The sequence below is a fragment of the Oncorhynchus keta genome, chromosome 5, assembly GCF_023373465.1.
Source record: "Oncorhynchus keta strain PuntledgeMale-10-30-2019 chromosome 5, Oket_V2, whole genome shotgun sequence".
Lineage (NCBI taxonomy): Eukaryota > Metazoa > Chordata > Actinopteri > Salmoniformes > Salmonidae > Oncorhynchus > Oncorhynchus keta.
Window position 1 is genome coordinate 6,855,735 of NC_068425.1, and position 21,713 is coordinate 6,877,447.

The 21,713-nt window shown below is 40.5% G+C and overlaps 2 protein-coding genes and 1 pseudogene across 5 annotated transcripts; 2 read left to right on the plus strand and 1 right to left on the minus strand.

Annotated features, from left to right (window-relative positions):
* The window catches only part of LOC118381543 (interferon a3-like), an 88,372-nt pseudogene that overhangs the window by 63,968 nt on the left and 2,691 nt on the right, over positions 1-21,713 (minus strand).
* LOC127929990 (interferon a3-like) lies at positions 729-4,807 on the plus strand. 3 transcript variants are annotated; one of them, XM_052518604.1, is made up of 7 exons: positions 761-850; positions 1,074-1,142; positions 1,316-1,403; positions 1,704-1,778; positions 1,897-2,046; positions 4,090-4,167; positions 4,473-4,807. In XM_052518604.1, exons 3-7 carry the CDS (start codon positions 1,317-1,319, stop codon positions 4,560-4,562), a joined length of 480 nt encoding a protein of 159 aa, XP_052374564.1. In that variant the 5' UTR covers positions 761-850; positions 1,074-1,142; position 1,316; the 3' UTR covers positions 4,563-4,807. The 3 variants fall into 3 exon arrangements, with proteins under 3 accessions (XP_052374563.1, XP_052374564.1, XP_052374562.1); XM_052518603.1 differs by having other exon boundaries at positions 729-1,142; XM_052518602.1 differs by lacking the exons at positions 761-850; positions 1,074-1,142 and having other exon boundaries at positions 1,183-1,403.
* On the plus strand, positions 8,356-12,452 carry LOC118384400 (interferon a3). Of its 2 annotated transcripts, XM_035770895.2 has the most exons (6): positions 8,356-8,753; positions 8,927-9,014; positions 9,311-9,385; positions 9,504-9,653; positions 11,733-11,810; positions 12,116-12,448. In XM_035770895.2, exons 2-6 carry the CDS (start codon positions 8,928-8,930, stop codon positions 12,203-12,205), a joined length of 480 nt encoding a protein of 159 aa, XP_035626788.2. In that variant the 5' UTR covers positions 8,356-8,753; position 8,927; the 3' UTR covers positions 12,206-12,448. The 2 variants fall into 2 exon arrangements, with proteins under 2 accessions (XP_035626788.2, XP_035626787.2); XM_035770894.2 differs by lacking the exon at positions 8,356-8,753 and having other exon boundaries at positions 8,880-9,014; positions 12,116-12,452.

Consider the following 21,713-nt stretch of genomic DNA (forward strand, 5'->3'; position numbering starts at 1 on the left):
TTTATAAAGCATCTCAGGGAGTAGCATTGCTGATCTAGGATCAGTTTTGCCTTATAGATTATAATGAATGGACAGAGGGGGTCCTGATGCTAGATCAGCACTCCAACTCTGAGACGCTTTATGAATGAATGCAGCAGAATAATTAGGCTACATCTGAAATTTTAGCCTATAACATGACATATCAATATGAAACCACCTATTACATCTTATCAAGACCCTGATGGAACAGGTGTGTTCGTACTGGGTTGAAACAAAAGCCTGCACCTCCTCCTGCTTGTCTCCAGGACCGTGCAGACAGTTTTGGTGACCACTTTCCTACAGTATATGATCTGTACATTTGAACAGGCTTTGTATTTTATGAATTAATCAAAATATTTTATCGAAAAAGGAGCAATAAACCAATGCCAAGATTTTACCTTGCATAGTCATTCAAAAACGTGCACAACACTATGACACAAACACACACACACACACACACACACAACAGTAGAATAGCCCTGTAAAAACGATTGACTCTGTAGGGAAAATATCCCTGACATCGAAGCCTATACCAAGGAAATATTGTCACATATTATTTTTCATTTCCCCTTGTAATAAAAACGACAAATAGAAAGTTCCAACAAATCATGTTGTCGTTGCTTTTCAACGTTGCATCACCAGCAGACAACAGTTGGGTGAAAGTTGGTTACGTCATCATGAAAATGAAAGTTGAGAGATCTGGGTATTGACGCTGACGTCCCCATTCACTTTTCATTTGAAGCGCAACAGCAGAAGACGACGGAACAATATTTCGGACTAACTTTGAACGAAACCCACTAAATGAATGTATTATATGGCGACATTTAAAAGTGTGGGTTTTATTTCGACTTCGACGATTTTGTTGTCAGACTTTTTTTTATCGGTTCAAGCGAAGTTATTGGCAGTTGAAAGCAAAGCTCGTGAAGAGCCTATAGTCGCTATAGTAATAGTCTAGCCGATATCTACATTGAATACTCTTATTTTGTGGTTCAACTATAATTTAAAGCTGATTTCAAGGAAAATGTGAATAGATTTACATGGATTTGTTCGTCCAGGAGACGGAGCAGGCATGGAATTCCAAGTGCTACATGTCCAAGTCTAGAAAATGAAAGTCCCCGCCTCCGGTAGGTTGATCAGGGGAAATTCTCTATACAGCTTTCCCTTTCCCAATTCCACATAAAACTACTTAACACAGCCAAGATGTTCAAACTCATCTGGATAACTAACAGCGAAACAAACTGCTATTTACAATGTATACAATGCAGAGCTGGAGTTGTATTTTTCTTATTATTTGCAGTATGCAGAGCGTGTGTCATTGCTGTGACTGGATTCGACACCACTACTGTCACTTGAGCGCAGAATACCTTTCCCTGCTGGACCAGATGGTGAGTTATTAGCACACTGTAAGAGGAGACTGAATGCATGTATTAAGGACAGCAAAACAACCAACCAAGCAAAATAGTAATGTGTTTCATGTTTAGCATCTGTGTTAAAAAACTGTTAGCCTATATTTGAATGTACATAGTAAAAGGGCTCTAAGGCTATAATGACAGCTAGATCAAGAGACGCTATCTACATTAAGCCTACTGTACTTGCAGTATATATAAGCTATGCTTTATGTCTGTCTTGATTGCTCTTGAAGTATTTGACACGTGACTTAACATACTATATTGATTGTTTTCCAGGGAGGAGATATCACAAAACAGAATGCCCCAGTCCTTTTCCCAACATCACTTTACAGACACATAGATGATGCTGAGGTAAAGACTTATCATGTTCTGATATGCTTTGGTATGGCGATCTTGACCCAATGTTATGTTGATGCCATAACGGAAGCCTATACTGTTTCTAATCTTCTTTTTATATCTTCCTGGGTAGTTTGAGGACAAAGTCATATTCCTGAAAGAGACCATCTATCAAATCACAAAACTGTTTGATGGGAATATGAAATCTGTCACCTGGGACAAGAAAAACCTGGACGATTTCCTCAACATTCTAGAACGCCAATTGGAGAACCTTAATTCCTGTGTAAGTAACTAACGGGTCTATTTAAAGTATAATCCCTGTTTTGGTCAGGGCTCTCCAACCCCATTCTTGGAGAGTTACCTTCCTGTAGGTTTTCGCGCCAACCCCAGTTGTAACTAACCTGATTCAGTTTATCAACCACCTAATTAATCAGGTGTTGTAGATTAGGGTTGGAGTGAAAACCTACAGGAAGGTAGTTCTCCTGGGACATTGTTAGAGTGCCCTGGTTTAGGTGTAGCCTACTAACTCTACAATTGGACAAATCTACGTATAAAGTGCATATAAAGTATTCAACCCCTTGACTTGTTCCACATTTTGTTACGTTACAGCTTTTTCTAAAATTGATTAAATAGATTTCCCCCCTCATCAATCCACACACAATACCCAATAATGACAAAGCAAAACCGTGTTTTAGACATTTTTGCAAATGTATTAACAATAAAAAACTGAAATATCACATTTACATAAGTATTCAGACCCTTTACTCAGTACTTTGTTGAAGAACCTTTGGCAGTGATTACAGCCTTGAGTCTTATTGGGTATCATGCTACAAGCTTGGCACATCTGTATTTGGGGAATTTCTGTTATTCTTCTCTGGAGATCCTCTCAAGATCTGTCAGGTTGGATAGGGTGCGTCGCTGCACAGCTATTTTCAGGTCTCTCCAGTGATGTTCGGTCAGGTCAAGTCCGGGCTCTGGCTGGGCCACTCAAGGACATTCAGAGACTTGACACGAAGCCGCTCCTGTGTTGTCTTGGCTGTATGCTTAGGGTCGTTGTCCTGTTGGAAGGTGAACCTTTGCCCCAGTCTGAGGTCCTGAGCGCTCTGGAGCAGGTTTTCGTCAAGGATGTCTCTGTACTTTGCTCCGTTCATCTTTCCCTCGATCCTGACTAGTCTCCCAGTCCCTGCCAATGAAAAACATCCCCACAGCATGATGCTGCCACCACCATACTTAACTGTAGGGATGGTGCAAGGTTTCCTCCATTTGTGATGATTGGTATTCAGGCCAAATAGAGACACTTGTTTCTCATGGTCTGAAAGTCCTTTAGGTGCCTTTTGGCAAACTCCAAGCGGGCTGTCGTGCCTTTTACTGAGGAGTGGCTTCCGTCAGGCCACTTTACCATAAAGGCCTGATTGGTGGAGTACTGCAGAGATGGTTGTCTTTCTCGATGGCTTTCCCATCCCCACAGAGGAAATCTGGAGCTCTGTCAGAGTGACCATCGGGTTCTTGGTCACCTCCCTGACAATGGCCCTTCTACCCCTGATTGCTCAGTTTGACCTGGCGGCCAGCTCTAGGAAGTCTTGGTGGTTACAAAGTACCCTTTCCCAGATCTTTATCTCAACACAATCTTGTCTCGGAGCTCTGCGGACAATTTCCTCAACTTCATGGCCTGGTTTTTGCTCTGACATGCACTGTCAACTGTAGGACCTTACATATACAGGTTTGTGCCTTTCCAAATCAAGTTCAATCAGTTGAATTTACTTCGGGTGGACTCCAATAAAAGTGTAGAAACATCTCCAGGATGATCAATGAAAACAGGATGCACCTGAGCTGAATTTTGAATATCAAAGCAAAGGGTCTGAATTCATATGTAAATAAGGTATTTATGTTTTTGCATTGTCATTATTGGATATTATGTGTAGATTGATGAGGATTTTTTTCTTTAATCCATTTTAGAATAAGGCTGTCACTTAACAAAATTTGAAAAAAAGGGAAGGGGTCTGAATACTCTCCGAACTTACTGTGTATGGGTAATTACAGATTTTGAGCCATTTTGCGACGTCACATAAATAATACTGCAGCAATGAGAAATGTAAATGATTGTGGATTATTATTAATGAACATTTTTTCGTAAGCTTTGATTCATATTTCATTATGGCAAATCAAGTTTGATATTTTAAAGTGGAAATTACAATCTTTAGAATCCTTTTCAAACATTGAATACATGTTAAGGTTCCATTAACTGCCGTGCAAGAAAAAAAATATTGATCAAATGAAGATCCTACACCTGTATGACGCTAATGTTTTGTTTAATTTTGTCCAACAGGTATCACCTGCCATGAAACCTGAGAGGAGACTGAAACGGTACTTCAAGAAGTTGAATAGGAAGGTTCTGAGAAAAATGGTGAGTTTGGTTTCATATGGCAACATGTTTAATGCATGTAATCAAATGAATATGAACTAGGCTAGGCTAAACTTGAGCAGTGTTCATTTAAAAAAAGTGGGTTCTGGGGCCATATGTATCAAGCATCTCAGAGAAGTGCTGATCTAGTATCAGGTCTCCTCTGTCCTTGTTTATAGTGATCCAAAAGACAAAACTGATCCTAAATCAGCACTCTTACTCTGAGAAGCTTTACATTTGGCACCAGTCCTACTCTGTTGCCAAGAAATGTCACCCCTCTAATATTTGACATTTTTTGTGTTTTTCAGAACTACAGTGCACAGGCGTGGGAGCTCATCAGGAAAGAGATGAAACGTCATCTGCAAAGATTGGATATCCTTGCAGCACAGATGTACTGATCATCCAGACTCCTTTCAGAAGCTACGCCCTTACCAGTTTATAAAGCATGAATACAATCATGTGGGACCCTGTCAGTCTATTTATTATATTTAAATCCATAAATTATTGTTTTTTATTTTTATAATTTATCATTTATATTTTGTATTTCCCTTTTGTACATGTGTTGAATTGAACTGTATTGCCTGTCTACTTGAAAAACCAGTGAAAAAATGATATTGCTAATGTGAATAAAAACGTATTTTGTACAAATTTTCCAAATTTCCTTCTTGTCTGAAACCAATGAGTGTGGATTTATAACATCTCATCTAACCATCATAGGGGATGCACATTAAACTTGTTGCTGATTAGTCACATATTCATTTCTACTTTAAGTTTATGTATGAAAGGGTTTTCCTGTGGTGAAGGAGAAGCGGACCAAAATGCAGCGTGGTGGTTATTCATGTTCTTTAATAAAGGAACTAGACATGAAATAACTAACAAAACAAGAAATGTGTGAAAACCTAAACAGTCCTATCTGGGGCAAACACAGAGACATGAACAATCACCCACAAACACACAGTGAAACCCAGGCTACCTAAGTATGATTCTCAATCAGAGACAACTAATGACACCTGCCTCTGATTGAGAACCATACTAGGCCGAAACACAGAAATACCCAAAACCTAGAAAAACAAACAGACTGCCCACCCAACTCACGCCCTGACCATACGAAATAAATACAAAAGAAAGGAAATAAAGGTCAGAACGTGACAATGTATGATTGTACTTTTGTTTCTTTATGTAACTGTTTTTACTGTGTTTTTGTACTTTGTGAGTGTTGCTGTTCATGTTTTTCCTGTTCGTTTTATGTGTGGTAATCACACAAGGACAGGTGGCTGAAGGGGGTGGGGAGATCTGGGTGAGGAGTAGAGGATAATCTGGGGGACCAGGAACTTTTAGCTCCCACTTGACCTTGTGGATTTTCATTTATAAAGTCTGTCCATTGTATTAAACACTTGTATGTCTTACTACGATAGGAGGAGAAATAAGAAAAAAGACCAAATGGAAAAAGAGACAAAAAAACAAGCAATACTTTTAATGGATAATAGTTTAGTCCCCTGAATGAGGCAGGGTGCTGGTGGGCACACAGGAGGTGTGGCAAGGATCGGACCGATATGCGGCATGGTAAGTGTCCATGGTATTTAATAAGAACACTCAACATGAACACAAATACAAAACAGCAAAGTGAACTGGCAACAAAACAGTCCCGTGTGGCACAAACACTGACACAGGAAACAATCACCCAAAAAATACCCAAAGAACATGGCTGCCTAAATATGGTTCCCAATCAGAGACAACGATAAACACCTGCCTCTAATTGAGAACCCATCTAGGCAACCATAGACTTACATAAACACCTAGACTAGGGACCACCCCATAAACATACAAAACCCCTAGACCAGACAAAACACATAAATCCCCCATGTCACACCCTGACCTAACCAAAATAATAAAGAAAACAAAGATAACTAAGGCCAGGGCGTGACAGTACCCCCCTCCAAAGGTGCAAAGTCCCGGCCGCACACCTAAATCCATAGGAGAGGGTCTGGGTGGGCGTCTGTCCACGGTGGCGGCTCTAGCGCGGGACATGGACCCCACTCCACCATCGTCTTAGTCCGTTCTTGTGGAGGGGGAGGTTTGCAAGCCGAAGAACACCATCCCAACCGTGAAGCACAGGGGTTGTAGCATCATATTGTGGGGGTGCTTTGCTGCAGGAGACTGGTGCACTTCAAACAATGGATGGCATCGTGAGGCAGGAAAATGATGTGGATATATTGAAGCAACATCTCAAGACATCAGTCAGGAAGTTAAAGCTTGGTCGCAAATGGGTCTTCCAAATGGACAATGACCCCAAGAATACTTCCAAGATTGTGGCAAAAGGGCTTTTAAGGACAACAAGTCAAGGTATTGGAGTGGCCTTCACAAAGCCCTGACTTCAATACTATTGAAAATTTGTGGGCAGAACTGTAAAAGCGTGTGTGAGCAAGGAGGCCTTCAAGCCTGACTCAGTTACACCAGCTCTGTCAGGAGGAATGTGCCAGAAATCACCCAACTTATTGTGGGAAGCTTGTGGAAGGCTACCCGAAAACATTTGACCCAAGTTAAACAATTTCAAGGCAATGCAACCAAATACTAATTGAGTGTATGTAAACTTCTGACCCACTGGAAATGTGATGAACGAAATAAAAGCTGAAAAAAAAAATTCTCTCAACTGTTATTCTGATATTTCACATTCTTAAAATAAAGACCAAAGATAGGGAATTTTCACTTGGATTAAATGTTAGGAATTGTGAAAAACTGAAATGAATTGTTTTTGGCTAAGGTGTATGTAGTCTTCCGACTTCAACTGTACATTGGGATGATGCAGTTTCGACATTGTTTGCTCATTGACGTCTTACACATTCTAAATTATACAGTTCTACATCGTTTATATGTCGGCTAGACATCAACATTCTATTATGATATCTTGGCAACATCTTCCTAATGTACAAATACTCTTCAAACTACATATCCCCTACCCAATTCAATATGTCAGCCACAGGTGTCTAATATTACTGGGGAGAAAACTCAGGGGAAACTGATGACTCCACACAACTTGTGTAAAACAGCTGGGAAAACCCCAAAATGCGTCCACCACAGACGTGTCATGGGACATAAGAAGAAGTTTCAGCACCATTAACAGGTATCACTACTAGCACTAAAACGCATGAAGACGTCAGCCACTTCAGCACATTGGACGTCGCCACACAGCAAAGATTCTATCAGTGGTTCTGTGTTGTGGCTGCAGCCCTTTTGCTACTGTTATTGCCATGTTTGTAAAACTATAGGCAATAAATTGATGATATATGTGACGGGAAATATCTCTCTCGGACTCTTTACTATCACGTTTCAAGTGTCTCTCTTATGATTCATGGCTGGTCCCCAATATAATTTTTTTTTTTTATACATAAGGCCTACAACTAAGGCTATATCAAATAACACCAAGTCCCGTATTTATAAAGCATCTCAGAGAGTAGCATTGCTGATCTAGGATCAGTTTTGCCTTATAGATTATAATGAATGGACAGAGGGGGTCCTGATGCTAGATCAGCACTCCAACTCTGAGACGCTTTATGAATGAATGCAGCAGAATAATTAGGCTACATCTGAAATTTTGGCCTATAACATGACATTTCAACATGAAACCACCTATGAAATTTTATCAAGACCCTGATGGAACAGGTGTGTTCGTACTGGGTTGAAACAAAAGCCTGCACCTCCTCCTGCTTGTCTCCAGGACCATGCAGACAGTTTTGGTGACCACTTTACTACAGTATATGATCTGTACATTTGAACAGGCTTTGTATTTTATGAATTAATCAAAATATTTTATCGAAAAAGGAGCAATAAACCAATGCCAAGATTTTACCTTGCATAGTCATTCAAAAACGTGCACAACACTGTAACACACACACACACACACACACACACACACACACACACACACAACAGTAGAATAGCCCTGTAAAAACGATTGACTCTGTAGGGAAAATATCCCTGACATCGAAGCCTATACCAAGGAAATATTGTCACATATTATTTTTCATTTCCCCTTGTAATAAAAACGACAAATAGAAAGTTCCAACAAATCATGTTGTCGTTGCTTTTCAACGTTGCATCACCAGCAGACAACAGTTGGGTGAAAGTTGGTTACGTCATCATGAAAATGAAAGTTGAGAGATGTGGGTATTGACGCTGACGTCCCCATTCACTTTTCATTTGAAGCGCAACAGCAGAAGACGACGGAACAATATTTCGGACTAACTTTGAACGAAACCCACTAAATGAATGTATTATATGGCGACATTTCTTTAAAAGTGTGGGTTTTACGTCGACTTCGACGATTTTGTTATCAGACTTTTTTTTATCGGTTAAAGCGAAGTTATTGACAGTTGAAAGCAAAGCTCGTGAAGAGCCTATAGTCGCTATAGTAATAGTCTAGCCGATATCTACATTGAATACTCTTATTTTGTGGTTCAACTATAATTTAAAGCTGATTTCAAGGAAAATGTGAATAGATTTACATGGATTTGTTCGTCCAGGAGACGGAGCAGGCATGGAATTCCAAGTGCTACATGTGCAAGTCTAGAAAATGAAAGTCCCCGCCTCCGGTAGGTTGATCAGGGAGAATTCTCTATACAGCTTTCCCTTTCCCAATTCCACATAAAACTACTTAACACAGCCAAGATGTTCAAACTCATCTGGATAACTAACAGCGCAACAAACTGCTATTTACAATGTATACAATGCAGAGCTGGAGTTGTATTTTTCTTATTATTTGCAGTATGCAGAGCGTGTGTCATTGTTGTGACTGGATTCGACACCACTACGGTCATTTGAGCGCAGAATACCTTTCCCTGCTGGACCAGATGGTGAGTTATCAGCACACTGTAAGAGGAGACTGAATGCATGTATTAAGGACAGCAAAACAACCAACCAAGCAAAATAGTAATGTGTTTCATGTTTAGCATCTGTGTTAAAAAACTGTTAGCCTATATTTGAATGAACATAGTAAAAGGGCTCTAAGGCTATAATGACAGCTCGATCAAGAGACGCTATCTACATTAAGCCTACTGTACTTGCAGTATAAGCTATACTTTATGTCTGTCTTGATTGCTCTTGAAGTATTTGACACGTGACTTAACATACTATATTGATTGTTTTCCAGGGAGGAGATATCACAAAACAGAATGCCCCAGTCCTTTTCCCAACATCACTTTACAGACACATAGATGATGCTGAGGTAAAGACTTATCATGTTCTGATATGCTTTGGTATGGCGATCTTGACCCAATGTTATATTGATGGCATAACGGAAGCCTATACTGTTTCTAATCTTCTTTTTATATCTTCCTGTGTAGTTTGAGGACAAAGTCATATTCCTGAAAGAGACCATCTATCAAATCACAAAACTGTTTGATGGGAATATGAAATCTGTCACCTGGGACAAGAAAAACCTGGACGATTTCCTCAACATTCTAGAACGCCAATTGGAGAACCTTAATTCCTGTGTAAGTAACTAACGGGTCTATTTAAAGTATAATCCCTGTTTTGGTCAGGGCTCTCCAACCCCATTCTTGGAGAGTTATCTTCCTGTAGGTTTTCGCGCCAACCTCAGTTGTAACTAACCTGATTCAGTTTATCAACCACCTAATTAATCAGGTGTTGTAGATTGGGGTTGGAGTGAAAACCTACAGGAAGGTAGTTCTCCTGGGACATTGTTAGAGTGCCCTGGTTTAGTGTGTAACCCCTTGCCTACTAACTCTACAATTGGAAATATCAAATCTCAAATCAAATCAAATTTATAAAGTGCATATAAAATGTATTCAACCCCTTGACTTGTTCCACATTTTGTTACGTTTATAACAGAACTTTTTCTAAAATTGATTAAATAGATTTCCCCATCATCATCAAGTCCACACACAATACCCAATAATGACAAAGCAAAACCGTGTTTTAGACATTTTTGCAAATGTATTAACAATAAAAACTGAAATATCACATTTACATAAGTATTCAGACCCTTTACTCAATACTTTGTTGAAGAACCTTTGGCAGTGATTACAGCCTTGAGTCTTATTGGGTATCATGCTACAAGCTTGGCACATCTGTATTTGGGGAATTTCTGTTATTCTTCTCTGCAGATCCTCTCAAGATCTGTCAGGTTGGATAGGGTGCGTCGCTGCACAGCTATTTTCAGGTCTATCCAGTGATGTTCGGTCAGGTCAAGTCCGGGCTCTGGCTGGGCCACTCAAGGACATTCAGAGACTTGTCCCGAAGCCACTCCTGTGTTGTCTTGGCTGTATGCTTAGGGTCGTTGTCCTGTTGGAAGGTGAACCTTTGCCCGAGTCTGAGGTCCTGAGCGCTCTGGAGCAGGTTTTCATCAAGGATGTCTCTGTACTTTGCTCCGTTCATCTTTCCCTCGATCCTGACTAGTCTCCCAGTACCTGCCAATGAAAAACATCCCCACAGCATGATGCTGCCACCACCATACTTAACTGTAGGGATGGTGCAATGTTTCCTCCAGATGTGATGATTGGTATTCAGGCCAAATAGAGACACTTGTTTCTCATGGTCTGAAAGTCCTTTAGGTGCCTTTTGGCAAACTCCAAGCGGGCTGCAATGTGCCTTCCACTGAGGAGTGGCTTCCGTCTGGCCACTTTACCATAAAGGCCTGATCGGTGGAGTACTGCAGAGATGGTTGTCTTTCTCGATGGCTTTCCCATCCCCACAGAGGAAATCTGGAGCTCTGTCAGAGTGACCATCGGGTTCTTGGTCACCTCCCTGACAATGGCCCTTCTACCCCTGATTGCTCAGTTTGACCTGGCGGCCAGCTCTAGGAAGTCTTGGTGGTTACAAAGTACCCTTTCCCAGATCTGTATCTCAACACAATCTTGTCTCGGAGCTCTGCGGATGATTTCCTCAACTTCATGGCCTGGTTTTTGCTCTGACATGCACTATCAACTGTAGGACCTTAAATATACAGGTTTGTGCCTTTCCAAATCAAGTTCAATCAGTTGAATTTACTTCGGGTGGACTCCAATAAAAGTGTAGAAACATCTCCAGGATGATCAATGAAAACAGGATGCACCTGAGCTGAATTTTAAATCTCAAAGCAAAGGGTCTGAATTCATATGTAAATAAGGTATTTATGTTTTTGCATTGTCATTATTGGATATTGTGTGTAGATTGATGAGGATTTTTTTCTTTAATCCATTTTAGAATAAGGCTGTAACTTAACAAAATTTGGAAAAAGGGAAGGGGTCTGAATACTTTCCGAACTTACTGTGTATGGGTAATTACAGATTTTGAGCCATTTTGCGACGTCACATAAATAATACTGCAGCAATGAGAAATGTAAATGATTGTGGATTATTATTAATGAACATTTTTTGTAAGCTTTGATTCATATTTCATTATGGCAAATCAAGTTTGATATTTTAAAGTGGAAATTACAATCTTTAGAATCCTTTTCAAACATTGAATACATGTTAAGGTTCCATTTCCTGCCGTGCAAGAAAAAAAATATTGATCAAATGAAGATCCTACACCTGTATGACGCTAATGTTTTGTTTAATTTTGTCCAACAGGTATCACCTGCCATGAAACCTGAGAGGAGACTGAAACGGTACTTCAAGAAGTTGAATAGGAAGGTTCTGAGAAAAATGGTGAGTTTGGTTTCATATGGCAACATGTTTAATGCATGTAATCAAATGAATATAAACTAGGCTAGGCTAAACTTGAGCAGTGTTCATTTAAAAAAAGTGGGTTCTGGGGCCATATGTATCAAGCATCTTCGAGAAGTGCTGATCTAGTATCAGGTCTCCTCTGTCCTTGTTTATAGTGATCCAAAAGACAAAACTGATCCTAAATCAGCACTCCTACTCTGAGAAGCTTTACATTTGGCACCAGTCCTACTCTGTTGCCAAGAAATGTCACCCCTCTAATATTTGACATTTTTGGTGTTTTTCAGAACTACAGTGCACAGGCGTGGGAGCTCATCAGGAAAGAGATGAAACGTCATCTGCAAAGATTGGATATCCTTGCAGCACAGATGTACTGATCATCCAGACTCATTTCAGAAGCTACGCCCTTACCAGTTTATAAAGCATGAATACAATCATGTGGGACCCTGTCAGTCTATTTATTATATTTAAATCCATAAATTATTGTTTTTTATTTTTATAATTTATAATTTATATTTTGTATTTCCCTTTTGTACATGTGTTGAACTGAACTGTATTGCCAGTCTACTTGAAAAACCAGTGAAAAGATGATATTGCTAATGTGAATAAAAACTTATTTTGTACAAATTTTCCAAATGTCATTCTTGTCTGAAACCAATGAGTGTGGATTTATAACATCTCATCTAACCATCATAGGGGTTGCACATTAAACTTGTTGCTGATTAGTCACATATTCATTTCTACTTTAAGTTTATGTATGATTGTACTTTTGCTTCTTTATGTAACTGTTTTTACTGTGTTTTTGTACTTTGTGAGTGTTGCTGTTCATGTTTTTCCTGTTCGTTTTATGTGTGGTAATCACACAAGGACACGTGGCTGAAGGGGGTGGGGAGATCTGGGTGAGGAGTAGAGGATAATCTGGGGGACCAGGAACTTTTAGCTCCCACTTGACCTTGTGGATTTTCATTTATAAAGTCTGTCCATTGTTTTAAACACTTGAATGTCTTACTACGATTGGAGGAGAAATAAGAAAAAAGACAAAATGGAAAAAGAGACAAAAAAACAAGCAATACTTTTAATGGATAATAGTTTAGTCCCCTGAATGAGGCAGGGTGCTGGTGGGCACACAGGAGGTGTGGCAAGGATCGGACCGATATGCGGCGTGGTAAGTGTCCATGGTATTTAATAAGAACACTCAACAAACACAAATACAAAACAACAAAATGAGCTGGCAATGAAACAGTCCCGTGTGGCACAAACACTGACACAGGAAACAATCGCTTCCACTAGATGTCAACAGTATTTAGAAATTGGTTGATGTTTTTCCTTTCTTTAATGAAGAAGTAGGGCAGTTCAGAACGAGGGTCGAGTGAAGTATACTGTTTGTTAGAGGCGTGTGACCTGAAAGCTCGCTCCACTTTGTTTTTATGCGCTATTGAACGCAGTTTATCCCGTCTTTATTTATTTTTTTACGTTAAAAAATACCTAAAGTTGTATTAGGAAAGTTGTTTGAAATGTTTGGACAAAGATTACCTTATTAGATATTTTGTAGTCATGTTGCGCGAGTTGGAACCAGTGTTTTTCTGGATCAAACGCACCAAATAAATGGACATTTTGGATATATAACGACAGAATAAATCGAAAGAAAGGACCATTTGTGATGTTTATGGGACATATTGGAATGCCAACAGAAGAAGCACGTCAAAGGTAAGGCATGAATTATATAGTTATTCCTGAGTTGCGTGTCCCGCCTTGCGGGTTAAATAATGATTGTCTGTGTTTGTTTGATGGGGTGCTGTCCTCAGATAATAGCATGGTTTGCTTTTGTCGTAAAGCCTTTTTGAATCTGACAGGTTGGCTGGATTAACAACAAGTGTAGCTTTAATTTGATGTATTCATGTGTGATTTCATGAAAGTTTAAAATGTATAGTAATTTCATTTGAATTTGGAGTTCTGCATTTCACCGGATGTTGTCAAATCGATCCCGTTGACGGGATTTGATCCCTAAGAAGTTTTTAGAATATTTTGATGATAAATACACAACGCAGAGGATGAGAGGACAACAAAATAGAGTACTAATGGTCAATAGCAAATTGTAAATAGGAGTTGGGCTTCAGTTCAACATCTGTTCAGAATCTGTGGAATGCCACTTCTGAACTCAGAGCGACGTGTACTGCAAGGACTTCTGATTGGTCAACCCCAGGCTAGGGTGGAGGGGTTATAAATGGCATCCTGTTCCTTTGTTCGGTGGGGAGAAGCTGAGGACAGAGGAGACTGAACATCTACCTCCCAGCATTACATCTTGATTTGTCCTCTCTGAATAAACCAATCTTTCTCCCCCTGATTTGCTTTGGATATTATGTTATTGAAGAATAACGTACACTGCTAACAGGTGCTGACATAGAGTTACATTAGAATTACCCATCCAATAAGGCTCAAGGTCATTGGCCACAGATACAATTATGTTAAATCATGTTATGTCTACCGTAGCTTTGATTGGACTGATAAAGTCAACATCCAACTTTCAAAATCTTAGCTCACAAGCTTGTCAAGACTCACATTGACAATCTACTGTTAAATCCTTTTCAAGCCTTGTCATATGAAGAGATGCTGTAGATAAAAACGTATAAGTGCTCACCAGAAATTAGACATGAACATTACACAACAAGTTGGAAACTGCAAATTCAACAATGAGGGGTTTGGAAGGAATCAGTGGCTAATTTCTAATAACTAGCCTGCTATTCAGTAGACTTGTGTGTGGTCCAAGTCTGGGTTCAAGAGTCTCTTTCCAACATTAAAAGGCTAAACTTTCAACACCAAGGGCCAGAAAAGGTTGAGTACATTGTCCATACTGTCAATCCAGCATGACTTTTTATGTGTTCATAAACAACTGGAAACTCGGAACTGGGAAATCTCAGACTTCAGTGAGTTCAAACATTTGGGAATTCTGGAGAAAAAAAACGCACTCCGACAGGGAGAATACGTTTTGAACAGTCATCCAACTTGGAATTCCAAGTCGGGATCTCTAGCGTTCCGACATGAAGCTTAATGATGTCATGATTTGACCAGTTATTTTTTCTTGACTTCCCAGTTGTCTTGGAAGCGCCATAAATCAAGAGAATGCCAGACTTTGATGACAAAATTTGATGAAAAAATGTGTCCAAAGGATGGACTGCAGCGCCTCCTTCCTGTTCAAGTGAGCATGCAAAACAAGCTGAGTTCAAAAATGTATTGCATGCTGCTGCATAAATTATGTAATATGCCAGGGCGATATGTATACTCTAGCTATGAAAGTAATACTAAGTGTATGATGTGTAGTAAGCTGTTAGTAGCCCATATGCCCATATGCCTCACCCTGATAAGTTGGTCAGTTTCCCCCTTCTGTATACATCCGGCCCGTCCTTGGACACTGTGCTATCTAACCTCCAAACGAGCTTCAATACCATACAACACTCCTTCCGTGGCCTTCAACTGCTCTTAAACGCTAGTAAAACCAAATGCATGCTTTTCAACCGTTCGCTGCCTGCACCCGCACGCCTGACCAGCATCACCACCCTGGATGGTTCCGACCTTGAATATGTGGACATCTATAAGTACCTAGGTGTCTGGCTAGACTGTAAACTCTCCTTCCAGACTCATATCAAACATCTCCAATCGAAAATCAAATCAAGAGTCGGCTTTCTATTCCGCAACAAAGCCTCCTTCACTCGCGCCGCCAAACTTACCCTAGTAAAACTGACTATCCTACCGATCCTCGACTTTGGCGATGTCATCTACAATATTGCTTCCAACACTCTACTCAGCAAACTGGATGCAGTTTATCACAGTGCCATCCGTTTTGTCACTAAAGCACCTTATACCACCCACCACTGCGACCTGTATGCTCTAGTCAGCTGGCCCTCGCTACATATTCGTTGCCAGACCCACTGGCTCCAGGTCATCTACAAGTCCATGCTAGGTAAAGCTCCGCCTTATCTCAGTTCACTGGTCACGATAACAACACCCATCCGTAGCACGCGCTCCAGCAGGTGTATCTCACTGATCATCCCTAAAGCCAACACCTCATTTGGCCGCCTTTCGTTCCAGTTCTCTGCTGCCTGTGACTGGAACGAATTGCAAAAATCGCTGAAGTTGGAGACTTTTATCTCCCTCCCCAACTTCAAACATCTGCTATCTGAGCTAACCGATCACTGCAGCTGTACATAGTCTATCGGTAAATAGCCCACCCATTTTTACGTACCTCATCCCCATACTGTTTTTATTTATTTACTTTTCTGCTCTTTTGCACACCAATATCTCTACCTGTACATGACCATCTGATCACTTCTGCCTTTTGCACACAATGTATATAGACTCCCCCTTTTTTCTACTGTGTTATTGACTTGTTAATTGTTTACTCCATGTGTAACTCTGTGTTGTCTGTTCACACTTCTATGCTTTATCTTGGCCAGGTCGCAGTTGCAAATGAGAACTTGTTCTCAACTAGCCTACCTGGTTAAATAAAGGTGAAATAAATAAATAAATAAAAAATAACTTAGCCTACTGTTCTGACTTGGCAGTGCATATGTAGCCTATAGCCTGTTTTAGAGAAACTTAATCATTGAATATTGTAAGAGCTTTCGATGTCTGCTTACATGCCCCCTTTTTTATCCTATGGTTCTGACTTGGTGCACAGGGAGAATACTGTAAGAACATCCCATGTTCTGAATTCTGTCACTGTACATTTCAAATTGCTGAACAAATAGTTATATTGATTACGTCCCTCCTAGCTCGCTCATGAATGTCTTCTTCAGAATTTTGGATTGCCTCTTATCCGCTCATAGTCCCCTTATGCCGTAGTTTGTACAACTCAGTTATCAGTAGAAATCACATTTGTTTTAGCAAGTCAGCCATATTAGGTATGTTTTTTAAAGGCAGAAACAAGGCTGAATTAACTGTTTCCCTGCCAGACAAGGCACCGCTAATAGCCAGGTGTAGCAGCACCCATAGTGCTGAAAAGAAAGCTCTGCTGTTGGGACAGCTTTATGTAGGCCCTAACAGTTTGTGGGGACCGTTAGTCACCGTTATAGTGCAATTATTGTACTGTTTAGTGTTATGTTATATTGGCTTTGCTGGCATGCATAACATTTTTTGGGGGAGTTTGCCCAACCAAGATTTAGATGCTAAAAGCCAACCTTTATGATAACCAGTTGTACATGGCGGAGTGTTCCATTTTGCACATTTATGATTGGATGAACATGGAAGAATGCTCCTCTAAAAATCACAACATCAAACTTTTTCAGAATTTGTTGAGTGGGCTGACGTAAACCATTGATGATTGTGTCCGAGCACAAAATGTAGGCTAATTTCGCAATCTGTATTCCATGTAATTTTTAAAAAATACTTAGAGGGATTGTTTTCAGGGGCAGTGCTTGCAAGACAACGTGTTCATCAACATTCAACATTCATTTGAAGACACCAACAGGTTGGTTAAGTCTGCAACTTCTAACGCTTTTTGGGTTACTACATGATTCCATTTGTGTTATTTCATAGTGTAGATGTCTTCACTATTGTTCTACAAAATAGAAAATAGTTCAAATAAAGAAAACCCTGAGGTGTGTCCAAACTTTTGACTTGTACTGTATATATATACTCCGGACTCAGACATTGCTCCTCCTAATATTTCTATGTGTCTTATGTGCAATCTTTTACTTTTAGTGTCATGACTTCCGCCGAAGTCGGATCCTCTCCTTGTTCGGGCGGCATTCGGCAATCAAGGTCACCTACTTTCTAGCAATCACCGCTCCATTATGTCATATATCCATTTCTCTTGCCTTTCTTCCATATACACCTGGTTTTCATTTCCCCAATCAATCTACTTGTATTTAACCCTCTGGTTCCCATCATGTTTTGTGTGTAATTGTGTCATGTTATTGTGGTGTTATTTTACACAATTTACTTTTATGTTCTGTTTTTTTGAGCGCGTTTGATTTATGTAGTGCTCTCGTTTAAGGAACAATAATAAAAGTGCGCCTGTTCATTATACTCTGCTCTCCTGCACCTGACTTCGCCTCCAATAGACCATTGCCATTTAGATTTTTGTGTATTGTTGTGTATTGTTAGATATTACTTCAATGGTAGAGCTAGTACCACAATCATTCCACTACACCCATCAAAACATCTGCTAAATATGTTTGTGATAAATTATAATTTATTTGATTAAAAAAGATTATCGTTGTAAAAAAATATGAAGTTAAGTTTGAAAAAATGTGTGAAATAATTTATTTCATTGTAAAATATTTCATTATTACAAAAACAAACATTTCCTCTAAGGTGGCAATAATAAATACAGTATGCAATGGCCTTCATAAATACAAAAATGAATGTACGAAAACATTATTACATGAGGCTATGTCACACCCTGACCATAGTTTACTTTGTATGTTTCTATGTTTTGTTTGGTCAGGGTGTGATCTGAGTGGGCATTCTATGTTGTGTGTCTAGTTTGTTTCTGTGTTTGGCCTGATATGTTTCTCAATCAGAGGCAGGTGTTAGTCATTGTCTCTGATTGGGAACCATATTTAGGTAGCCTGTTTGGTGTTGGGTTTTGTGCGTGATTGTTCCTGTCTCTGTGTTTGCACCAGATAAGGCTGTTTATGTTTTCTCACGTTTATTGTTTTGTTAGTCAATTTATGTATTTGTTTTCTTTATTAAAGAACCATGAATAGAAACCACGCTGCATTTTGGTCCGCCTCTCCTTCAACTCAAGAAAACTGTTACAGGCTATGTATAGCCTAAATCAAATACTAGAGTATTCAGTATGAAAAAGAATTTACTCCACAGAGTTGTGAATACATTACTACACTATAAATACGTTTAAAACAAATAAATAGGGTATATAAATAAATAATATCTACACAACACAAACATAACGGTCATTGGCTACTTAACTAAAACATGCGGACTCTCCTTCACTGCAGCCGAAGTGAGGAAAACATTTTAACGTGTCAACCCTCACAAGGCTGCAGGCCCAGATGGCATCCCCAGCCGCGCCCTCAGAGCATGCGCAGACCAGCTGGCTGGTGTGTTTACGGACATATTCAATCAATCCCTATCCCAGTCTGTTGTTCCCACATGCTTCAAGAGGGCCACCATTGTTCCTGTTCCCAAGAAAGCTAAGGTAACTGAGCTAAACGACTACCGCCCCGTAACACTCACTTCCATCATCATGAAGTGCTTTGAGAGACTAGTCAAGGACCGTATCACCTCCACCCTACCTGATACCCTAGACCCACTCCAATTTGCTTACCGCCCAAATAGGTCCACAGACGATGCAATCTCAACCACACTGCACACTGCCCTAACCCATCTGGACAAGAGGAATACCTATGTGAGAATGCTGTTCATCGACTACAGCTCGGCATTTAACACCATAGTGCCCTCCAAGCTCGTCATCAAGCTTGAGACCCTGGGTCTCGACCCCGCCCTGTGTAACTGGGTACTGGACTTCCTGACGGGCCGCCCCCAGGTGGTGAGGGTAGGAAACAACATCTCCACCCCGCTGATCCTCAACACTGGGGCCCCACAAGGGTGCGTTCTGAGCCCTCTCCTGTACTCCCTGTTCACCCACGACTGCGTGGCCACGCACGCCTCCAACTCAATCATCAAGTTTGCGGACGACACAACAGTGGTAGGCTTGATTACCAACAACGACGAGACAGCCTACAGGGAGGAGGTGAGGGCCCTCGGAGTGTGGTGTCAGGAAAATAACCTCACACTCAACGTCAACAAAACTAAGGAGATGATTGTGGACTTCAGGAAACAGCAGAGGGAACACCCCCCTATCCACATCAATGGAACAGTAGTGGAGAGGGTAGTAAGTGTTAAGTTCCTCGGCGTACACATCACAGACAAACTGAATTGGTCCACCCACAAAGACAGCATCGTGAAGAAGGCGCAGCAGCGCCTCTTCAACCTCAAGAGGCTGAAGAAATTCGGCTTGTCACCAAAAGCACTCACAAACTTCTACAGATGCACAATCGAGAGCATCCTGTCGGGCTGTATCACCACCTGGTACGGCAACTGCTCCGCCCACAACCGTAAAGCTCTCCAGAGGGTAGTGAGGTCTGCACAACGCATTACCGGGGGCAAACTACCTGCCCTCCAGGACACCTACACCACCCGATGTCACAGGAAGGCCATAAAGATCATCAAGGACAACAACCACCCGAGCCACTGCCTGTTCACCCCGCTATCATCCAGAAGGCGAGGTCAGTACAGGTGCATCAAAGCTGGGACAGAGAGACTGAAAAACAGCTTCTATCTCAAGGCCATCAGACTGTTAAACAGCCACCACTAACATTGAGTGGCTGCTGCCAACACACTGACTCAACTCCAGCCACTTTAATAATGGGAATTGATGGGAAATTGCAAAATATATCACTAGCCACTCTAAACAATGCTACCTAATATTATGTTTACATACCCTACATTATCCATCTCATATGTATACGTATATACTGTACTCTATATCATCTACTGCATCCTTATGTAATACATGTATCACTAGCCACTTTAACTATGCCACTTTGTTTACATGAGTGTCTTCAAGTAACAAATTAATGTTGAATGTTGATGTACACGTTCTCTTGCAAGCACTGCTCCCGAAAACGACCATCGAGGTATTAAAAAAAAAAAAAAATCTTCAGGCAAGATGTCAATTGTGTCCAGATTGAGAAAATAGAATACAGATTGAGAAATTAGCATACATTTCATGCTCGGACACAATCATCAATGGTTTAAGTCAGCCCACTCATCAAATACTGAAAAAGTTTGATGTTGTGCTTATTTATCCCATCATACATATGCAAAATGGAACACTGGTCAAACTGGTTATCATGATGGTTGGCTTTTAGCATGTAAATCTTGGTGGGGCAAACTACCGCAAAAATGTTTATGCATGTCAGCAATACCAATACAACATAACACTGAACAGTACAACAATGGCACTATAACGGTGACAAATGATGCCCGCAATTTGGTAGGGCCTACATAAAGCTGTCCCAACAGCAGACCTTTCTTTTCAGCACCATGGAGTGAATCCTTACCGCTGCTACACCTGGCAATCAGCGGAGCCTTGTCTGGCAGGGAAACAGTTCATTCAGCATCATTTACTGCCTTAAAAACATAGCTAACTTGCTTAAACAAATGTGATTTCAACTGATAATTGAGATGTACAAACTACGGCATAAGGGGGACTATGAGCGGTTAAGAGGCTATCGATGATTTTGATGAAGACATTCATGAGCGAGGAAGGAGGGACATAGTCAATATAACTATTTGTTCAGCACTTTTGAAATGTACAGTGACAGAATTCAGATCGTTGGCCGTTCTTACAGTATTCTCCCTTAACCCCAAGTCAGAATCGTAGGATAAAAAAAGAGGGCATGTACAGCAGACATTGAAAGCTCTTACAATATTTGATGCGTACGTTTCTCTACAACAGGCTATAGGCTACATATGCACCACCACGTCAGAACAGTAGGCTAAGTTATTAGGGGGATATGGACCAACTTATCAGGGTGGAGCATATGGGCTACTAACAGCTTACTACACAACATACACTTAGTGTTACTTTCTTAGCTAGAGTATACATATCACCCTGGCATATTACATCATTTATGCAGCAGCATGCAAAACTTTTCTGGACTCACCTTGTTGTGCTATGCTCACTTGAACAGAAAGGAGGCGCTGCAGTCCATCTTTTGGGCACATCTTGTCATCAAACTTTGGCATCAAAGTCTGGCATTCTCTGGATTTATGGTGATTTATGGTGCTTCCAAGACAACTGGGAACACAAGAAAAAACAACTGGTCAAATCATGACGTCAGTAATTCCCGACTTGGA

What these genes read in the sequence shown, in the direction of transcription:
- LOC127929990 (XM_052518602.1), top strand. Translation starts at nt 1,269, where the DNA reads ATGTATACAATGCAGAGCTGGAGTTGTATTTTTCTTATTATTTGCAGT. An exon ending in TGGAGAACCTTAATTCCTGT is followed by an intron (nt 2,047 to 4,089) that starts GTAAGTAACTAA and finishes TTTGTCCAACAG; the next exon opens with GTATCACCTGCCATGAAACC. An exon ending in GGAAGGTTCTGAGAAAAATG is followed by an intron (nt 4,168 to 4,472) that starts GTGAGTTTGGTT and finishes TGTGTTTTTCAG; the next exon opens with AACTACAGTGCACAGGCGTG.
- LOC118384400 (XM_035770894.2), top strand. Translation starts at nt 8,880, where the DNA reads ATGTATACAATGCAGAGCTGGAGTTGTATTTTTCTTATTATTTGCAGT. An exon ending in TTTCCCTGCTGGACCAGATG is followed by an intron (nt 9,015 to 9,310) that starts GTGAGTTATCAG and finishes ATTGTTTTCCAG; the next exon opens with GGAGGAGATATCACAAAACA. An exon ending in GGAAGGTTCTGAGAAAAATG is followed by an intron (nt 11,811 to 12,115) that starts GTGAGTTTGGTT and finishes GGTGTTTTTCAG; the next exon opens with AACTACAGTGCACAGGCGTG.